Source organism: Rana temporaria, chromosome 13, assembly GCF_905171775.1.
Source record: "Rana temporaria chromosome 13, aRanTem1.1, whole genome shotgun sequence".
Taxonomy (NCBI): domain Eukaryota; kingdom Metazoa; phylum Chordata; class Amphibia; order Anura; family Ranidae; genus Rana; species Rana temporaria.
In genome coordinates this window covers 13,026,274-13,035,343 of record NC_053501.1, presented here as the reverse complement: position 1 = coordinate 13,035,343, position 9,070 = coordinate 13,026,274, and the positions used below count along the sequence as shown (strand labels likewise).

At 44.1% G+C, this 9,070-nt stretch overlaps 1 protein-coding gene across 5 annotated transcripts in view; it reads left to right on the top strand.

Moving 5' to 3' along the window:
- The window catches only part of MIA2 (MIA SH3 domain ER export factor 2), a 72,412-nt gene extending 65,610 nt beyond the window's left edge, over positions 1-6,802 (top strand). For all 5 annotated transcript variants that reach the window (XM_040333342.1, XM_040333341.1, XM_040333339.1 and 2 more), the window contains 3 exons: positions 1,573-1,640; positions 3,176-3,386; positions 6,317-6,802. In XM_040333342.1, coding sequence (XP_040189276.1) covers positions 1,573-1,640; positions 3,176-3,386; positions 6,317-6,486 — 449 coding nt within the window. In that variant the 3' untranslated portion in view covers positions 6,487-6,802. The remainder of the gene's footprint in view (positions 1-1,572; positions 1,641-3,175; positions 3,387-6,316) is intronic.
- Positions 6,803-9,070: the final 2,268 nt, after the last annotated feature.

The following is a 9,070-nucleotide window of genomic DNA, read 5'->3' as shown; positions in this document are numbered from 1 at the left end:
ATTTGCATGACAAGTTGTGCCCCATATTTTCCAATGAGAACCATTCATATATGTGCGACTTAATTACCCAGCGACTTCAAAGTAATTCATGTACTACTATGGTCCAACTTTCATGTTATCCCTCAAAAGTTGCGTGAAAGTCGCATTTGAATGTTCAGTTCTATGGAACTGTACGTGTGTGTGTGTATGTGTATGTGTGTGTATATGTATGTATATATGTATATATATATATATATATGTGTGTGTGTGTATATATATATATGTATGTATGTGTGTATATATATATGTATGTGTGTGTGTGTGTGTGTGTGTGTGTGTATATATATATATATATATATATATATATATATATATATATATATATATATATATATATAATATAATGTAGAGTTAGGCCAACTTATGACTAGACAAGTCGACCTAACTCAGAATCTACGCCGACTTATGTTTAAGCGTATGCTCAAACAGAGATACGCTAAAACATATCTAATAGGGTTGTCCAGATACCGATACCAGTATCGGTATCGGGACTCGTACTCGCGCAAATACCCCCGATACCTAAATAGAATAACTTTCCCCCCCGCCGCTGCCGCCGCAGTGAGGGACATGGCTGCATATGTGAGGGACATGGCTAGAGGGACATGGCTGCATATGTGAGGGACATGGCTGCATATGTGAGGGACATGGCTGCATATGTGAGGGACATGGCTAGAGGGACATGGCTGCATATGTGAGGGACATGGCTGCATATGGGGGGGACATGGCTGCATTTGGGGACACATTTAAAAAAAGTATCGGTATTCGGTATCGGCGACTACTTGAAAAAAAGTATCGGTACTTGTACTCGGTCCTAAAAAAGTGGTATCGGGACAACCCTAATATCTAAGATAAGACGGCTTGCGCCGTTCTATTTTAGGTTGCAATTTTTTGGATGGCCGCTAGGTGGCGCTTCCATTGCGGTAAATGAGTTGATACGCCGATTCACGAACGTACGCCCGGCCGCCGCAGTCGATTTACGCCGTTTCCGTAAGGCATTAGCAGGCCTAAAGTTATTCCACCTATTGGGTGGAATAACAATGTTAAAGTATGGCCGCCGTTCCCGCCGCAAGATTCAATTTTTTTACGGCGTTTGCGTAAGTTGTTTGCGAATTGGGATTTACGTCGTTTACGTCCATGTCGAAATCAATAGGCCCGTGCGGCGTACTTAGCCGCAATGCACACTTGGAAATGTAGGCGCCCGGCGCATGCACATTAAGAAAAAAAACGTGAGGTCAAGCCTCATTACCATCAAACACGCCCCCCTAACACAGATTTGAATTTGGCGCCCTTACGCCCGCCCACTTTAGGCTACGCCGCCGTATATTAGCAGGCAAGTACACAGAGAATCATGTCTTCTTGCCTAGCTAACTTACGGCGGCGTAGCCTAAACAGGCTAAGCTACACCGCCGCAAGTTTACACCCAGGTACCTGAATCTACCTAATACTCTATAGATGACCTAGAAGAAGTTAGGCCTGGTTTATTTATTTATTTTTTTGGTAAATTCGTTTTTTTTGTTTTTATTTCCCTGACAGATGGGCGATCTTCTCCAGAATTTAAATCAAGAGGGAACACAAGCAGGGACGGGCCGGAAGAAGCCAATGTAAGTATAGAGGTCTTATGGGACTGTCCTGTAGTGTAAGGCTCCCTAGAAACCCCATATTACTTCTCTTACCTCTTGCATAGCAAATGCCCCCCACCCATGCCAGCTCCTTGGGCCCCTGTGTATCCTCAGTGAAAGGCCAATAAGTGAGCTTTTCCAATGCTGATGATCCATTGTAAGGGTAGAGGGCATCATGAGGACTATTATCAGGACCTGGATCACCTGCTGGGGTGGCACTGCGCTTTCCAGAGCGGAAGGTTGTAGTTTCAGTGTCCACCAACAGGTGTCTCTCAGCAGAACCCAGTAATCTGTTTTCACCTGATGCTGGCTGCTGGGAGGGTATTTAACTCCTCTTACCTGATGCTGGCTGCTGGGAGGGTATTTAACTCCTCTTATTAATGCCTCTCGCTCCGGTGTTTTGCTGCTGCCAAATTCTGTTTGCTGTTGATCCTGATCTTACTCGGATTTTCCGCCAACAAATGTGTGTTGTCGGATTATCTGATAGTGTGTGTACAGAAATCCGTCGGACAAAACTCCAAAGTACAAACACGCATGCTCAGCAGCAATGCTCACCATAGAGCAACATTAGCAGAAGTTGCCTAAAGGGTGGTGCTAAAGAGCTGAAAAAACATGTAGTTTTGTGTTTGTTGGCCGACAATTCTTTGCCGTTTTTGTATGCAATACAAGTTCACGGCCAACGCCCTTCAGACAAAAGTCCTACGCTTTGTCCACGGAAAGTCTAATCGTGTGTACCAGGCTTAAAGGGGTTGTAAAGGTTAAAAAAAAAAAAAAAATAAAAATTCCCCCTAAATAGCTTCCTTTACCTTAGTGCAGTCCTCCTTCACTTACCTCATCCTTCCATTTTGCTTTTAAATGTCCTTATTTCTTCTGAGAAATCCTCACTTCCTGTTCTTCTGTCTGTAACTCCACCAAGTAATGCGGGGCTTTCTCCCTGGTGTGGAGTGTCGTGCTCGCCTCCTCCCTTGGACTACCGGAGAGTCAGGACGCTCTCTACGTTGCAGATAGAGAAAGGAGCTGTGTGCTAGTGGGCATCCTGACTCTCCTGTAGTCCAAGGGAGGGGGCGAGCACAACACTCAACACCAGGGAGAAAGCCTCCCATTAATGTGTGGAGTTACAGACAGAAGAACAGGAAGTGGGGATTTCTCAGAAGAAATAAGGACATATATAAGAAAAATGGAAGGATGAGGTAAGTGAAGGAGGACTGCACTAAGGTAAAGGAAGTTTTTTAAAATTGTACCTTTACACCCCCTTTTTAAAGATTAGGATACCTCTGATGGAGTGAAACGCGTAGAGTTGTGTGTCAGTTGGCTCTCGGTCATGATCTGGAGTTTGGTAGGACAGGCTACTGACCATGTGACAGCTAATCACAGCAGTCACATGATCAGGACCTCAGCCTGCATTCCTGGGCATAAGGACCTACTTAAAGGGACTCAGGGCTAGGTGGGAAAGAATTAACGTGGTCCTGCTAACTAATGTTACTTGTGTTTTTTTTTTTTTTTGTTTCTCATTACAGAACGTCCCGGGAGCCCCCACAACGGAAGGTGAAGTGGGGGATGGAGCAGCAACAGAATACCACATGCACCTTCCCCCACAAATGAGAGTGCCATTATTACCCATGGATCCTAGAGCACCTTTCTTTAGGAGACCTTTCCCTATGCCCCCACCTCCGATGGACATGTATGGACCTCCTGGCTACCCGGGCTTTCCACCACCGCATATTGCAAGTAAGGCCTATCTGTGTGCTCTATATAGATAAGTTGCTTAAAGTGGACCTGAACTCAAAAAAAAAGTGAAGATTTTCTACCTTATAGGGAACATCTACAAATGTTATAACTGTGCCTAAGCAGCATCCTAAAAGGTTTTCTTATCTTATACTCCGCCTGAATATAGCAGATCATTTCCTGAGCCAAGAGACTCCCAGGTGTATATACAGCACCTGGGCGTGGCCGGTTTATGGATTTGTTTTCCACTTCCAGATTATGGCCCCAACAGTGCTCACTGGAACATTCAGACGTTTAGAAGTACTTCTGTAATCAATGCCAGACATGAGCAGGACGAAAAAATTTGTTTTGTTTTAATTTGTTTTGTTACATTCGTTCTCTGGAATTTTGTTTTCGTTTATTTTGTGTGTGTGTGTGTGTGTGTGTGTGTGTGTGTGTGTGTGTGTGTGTATATGTATACACACACATACATATACATACATATACACACACACACTGGAATCTCGGTTCAAGAGTAACTTCCCATTAAAGTCAATGCAGAACAAATTATTTTCATTTCCATTGACTTCAATGGGAAAACTCGCTTTGATATGCGACTATGTACTTTGGATTACAAGCATTCTCCTGGAACGGATTATGCTCGTAATCCGAGGTTCAACTGTGTGTGTAATTTTTATAATGTATATATGTGTGTGTGTGTATATGTATATGTCACTTTTGGGCACAGATTGAGCCAGGAAATAAGGGACATATGTTGGATTGTTCTAGCAAGGGCTGTAATCTACAATATATTCCTTAAATGTTTGCAAAGAATATTCTGACCCTACCGATCAATAGAATGACTTTTTCAATGCTTAGCCCAGGCAAGTGAGTTGTTAAATGAGGCTGGCTCCTGAAAGACCTTTTCATTGTGTGATAACACTGTTTAAAGCCTATTGATGATCAGGTGTGAATACCTTCCTGTCGGAGACAGACCGTCTGTCTAAAGATGTGGATTGAGGGGAAATCATTGTGTGATGGTGTTTTGTTTGAATTCTATTGATAAAAGAATGTGATTGAAGCCCATGGAGTGATGTTGGGGGTGGAGAGTTCTTTGTTCCTTTGGATGATTGTAACCTGTTGTACTGTATATAAGAAAGCTAAGTTACCATTAAAGGTGTTCATATATTTTGACTCGGTAACAGAGCTTGTCAGTCTCGTTATGGAATGGATCGGGTCTAAAATAGATTATATATACAGGGCTCAAAATTTCAAGTCCTGAGCTACTAGCCAGGACTCAAGAGTTACTCGCCACCAGTTGCCCCACCTAATTCATACACTGCCCTGCGCCTAATTGCACCCGTAAACACGCCATCGTAGATTATCTCATGGAATGACAATGTTTTATGCAGAATCAAGTTACAAAATTAAATATTACCAACAACAACTTTAACAAAATGGGACAGGGCACTGGGGGCAGGCCAGAGGGACAGGGCACTGGGGGCAGGCCAGAGGGACAGGGCACTGGGGGCAGGCCAGAGGGACAGGGCACTGGGGGCAGACCAGAGGGACAGGGTATCTTCCCCATTCTCTTGCTGTCTCCTCTGCAACTCCCATCCTCCCTCTCTCTCTCTCATTCATCTCATCATCAGGAGCCTGTGTGTGCGGCTCCACGCTTGCATGTCCCCACTTCCCCCTTTTATTCAGGCTGGCAGAGAGGAGAGGAGCTGCAGCACAGTGGGAGGGAGTACAATCCAGCGCTGAGATCCACACAACTGCACAGCCATTGACACCATAGCACAGCGCACACTGACACCGCACACTGACAGCGCACAGCGCACACTGACAGCGCACAGCGCACACTGACAGCGCACATTGACACCGCACAGCGCACATTGACACCGCACAGCGCACATTGACACCGCACAGCGCACACTGACACCGCACAGCACACACTGACAGCACACATTGAGACCAGTCTGTTCACAGTGCTCAGGCTAAACTGTTGGACACGTACATAGAGCACAAGGAGAAGAAAACTGCACAAACTAGAAGGCTGCCGCTCTCATGTCAGGGCAACTTTCAGTGAGCGCTTTCCCCGGAGTGGTAATTTTTGCAATACTCCACCTCACTCATTACTTTCTGCTCTCCAGCTACATTAGTCGGGGGGGGGAGGGGGGCAGGCTCAGACAGGTCATACAGTTGGGTCCCATGGCTTAATGAGAATTGTAAGGAGAGCACCTGTGTACTGCTCTGCCTGTGCGCGGCTCACAGACTACTTTTCCCGAGCATGCACCTTTCCTCTTCGGCCGCCAATCTCATCGAGCCTCTAAGTGTAGGCACAGATTGGAGGGAGATTGGTCATGCAGCCCTGTCATCACTCGCCCCCAGCTTAAATCCACTCGCCAAATGCTAGTAGGCGAGTGGAAATTTTGAGGGCTGTGTGTGTGTGTATATTATATTGTCCTGTGCCAGGTGGCTTTTTATTCTACAAGCGTGTTTCCTAGGATTTTGATGTAAAGTGCATTCTTGGATATTACAATAAACTTTATAAAAGGATTTTATGCCATGGCAAGCTTTTATCATTCTTGCCTGTGGAGCGTTGGAGTCCTGTCAGTTCCAGAGGGATCAAGGCCCTGGCTGGGTTACAAGCCACAGGCGAGATCCTCCTCCCATAATAGGAGGTCATAGTGTTCCAGTAAGCAGGCACTCTATATGGTGGAGAATTGCACTCAGGTTTTCGTCATAGGAGGTGCACTCCATAGTGGATGGGCTGATTCCCCCCCCCAATATATATTTTTTACTGTTTACACAATACATTTCATCTTTTCAAGAGCGCAGCTTTATCGGTTAAGTGCTGAAAGGAATTTCGCCTTTCCTTGCTCTCGCCAAAATGATGTATAATAAAAAGTTTGGTTTTTAAATCTAACTTTTTTTTTTCTTTTCTACTCTAGTGAGAGGTCCTCTGCCACAGCAACGCTTCCCTTATCCAATGCCCGCCGATGCCTTCTACCCCCCACAGCACATACAGCCTCCGCCCCGAGGTGACCATCCTTCAGAGACGCAGCCCGTGCCTCCGCCGTCCAGTGACTCCTCCCACAACCTCCCCGAAACACAAACTTGATACTGCCATAAAAAAAGAACTTTCCGAGATAAATGAATTATAGGATATTATATTTATAGTTTTGGTTCAGAAGATATTTTAGCATCTGTTAAGATAAAAAAAAAAAAAAAAAAAAAAAATAGATAATTTAACTGTGAATAAGTCTGAACGCCAAAGCATGCGGAATTTTAATTTTGCTTTTAATTTGATCGTTTTGTTTAGAATGTAAGCAAGAAACGCATTGTTCTTTTTTTATTTTTAAGAAAGAATTTTAGAATATGCATAAAAAGATTATATTCCGTAGAAGGCTGCTATGAATAAAGTCTAGTCTTTTTGTGTATGCGAGTTCTTTATTGTTTGCATTAATCATTTGTTTTAACCAATTCAGCTCCGGAGTAGTAGTAATTACGAACAGCGATATGTCTCCTCCACCCACAGTAAGAAACACTCACAAGGCAACACGTTTAACCCCTTGATCGCCCCCTAGTGTTCACTCCTTCCCTGCCAGTGACATTTACACAGTAATTGGTGCATTTTTTTTATAGTTATGATCGCTGTATAAATGTCAATGGTCCCAAAAAAAAGTGTCCAATCTGTCCACCGCAATGTCGCAGTACCACTAAAAATTGCTGATCGCTGCCATTACTAGTAAAAAAAAAAAAAAAAAAGCATAAATCTTTCCCATAGTTTGTAGACGCTATAACTTTTGAACAAACCAATATACGCTTATTGCGATTTTTATTTTGTTTTTTTACTAAAAATATGCAGAAGAATACATATTGGCCTAAACTGATGAAGACATTTTAAAAAAAAAAAATTTTTGGGGTATTTATTAAAGTAAAACATTTATTTATTTTTTTCCAAATTGTTGCTTTTTTTTTTCCACCACATACAAACATGAGGCACTTCATCAATTAGCGGACACCAAAACATACCAGCAATTGAGATCAGATCCCACCATTCCCTTTAAAGTGGAGGTTCACCCGGAAATACAATTTTTTAACATTAGATTGAGGCTCGTTTTGTCTAGGGGAATCGGCTAGTTTTTTTTAAATCAAAGCTGTACTTACCGTTTTAGAGAGCGATCTTCTCCGCCGCTTCCGGGTATGGGCTGCGGGACTGGGCGGAACTATTTTGATTGACAGGCTTCCGACAGTCTCATCCATCACATCACGATTTTCCGAAAGTAGCCGAACGTCGGTGCGCAGTATAGAGCCGCACCGACTTTCGGCTACTCGTGACGCGATGGATGCGACCGTCGGAAGCCTGTCAATCAAAATAGGAACGCCCAGTCCCGCAGCCCATACCCGGAAGCGGCAGAGAAGATCACTCTCTAAAAAGGTAAGTACAGCTTCGATTTTAAAACAACTAGTCGATTCCCCTAGACAAAATGAGCATCAATCTAAGGGTAAAAATGTTTTTATGGGTGAACTCCCGCTTTAAGAAAGAACTCATCTCTCTATTAGATAGAGCAGTACAGTCAGGCATTTTTTCCAAGAAAGAGAGGGATCTATTCATCCCAGCCACTCCTATTATGCCAATATTTCATCATTTACCAAAGGTCCATAAAGGCTTGGACCCATTAACCGGTAGACCCATAGTGGCAGGGATTGATTCTTTGAATGAACGATTGGGTGAGTGGCTTGATGGCCAGTTGCAGCCGATGGTGACACAACTTCCTAGCTATCTCCGAGATACTAAACAGTTATTAAACAAATTAGATGGATTTACATGGGACGATAGCGATAGGTGGGTCAGTTGCGATGTAACTAGTTTATATTCCAGCATTCCACATCATTTAGGCATCTTAGCTGTGGCCAGTTTTTTTTTTTTGAAAGTCAGGTAGTTTTTCCTTGGTTTTACAGGAATTTAGGGCCAGATTCACATATAACTGCGGCGGCGTAACGTATCGTAGATACGTTACACCGCTGCAAGTTTTCATTGCAAGTGCCTGATTCACCAAGCACTTGCGATGAAATCCTCCGCTGGCGCAAGGCGGGCCAATGTAAATGGGCGTGTGCCATTTAAATTAGGCGCGCTCCCGCGCCGGACCTACTGCGCATGCTCCGTTTCGTAATTCCCGTCGTGCTTTGCGCGCCGTGACGTCATTTTTTCGAACGGCGACGCGCGTAGCGTAATTCCGTATTCCCGGACGGCTTACGCAAACAACGTTATTTTTTAAATTTCGACGCGGGAACGACGGCCATACTTTATACAGCAATACGATTGCTGCATAAAGTTAAGGCACTAAAAAAACCGACCCAACTTTGCAACAGGAAACTAGACTAGCGGCGACGTAGCGAATGCGAAAATTCGTCGGGAATCGCCGTAACTCCTAATTTGCATACCCGACGCTGGTTTACGACGCAAACTCCCCCCCAGCGGCGGCCGCGGTACTGCATCCTAAGATCCGACAGTGTAAAACAATTACACCTGTCGGATCTTCTGGCTATCTATGCGTAACTGATTCTATGAACCAGTCGCATAGATAGAAACAGAGATACGACGGCGTATCTCTTTGGTGAATCCGGCCCTTATTTTACAAGTATTGGAGTATCTTTTAACACACAATTTCTTCATGTTCAATGGGGTCTACTATCTCCAG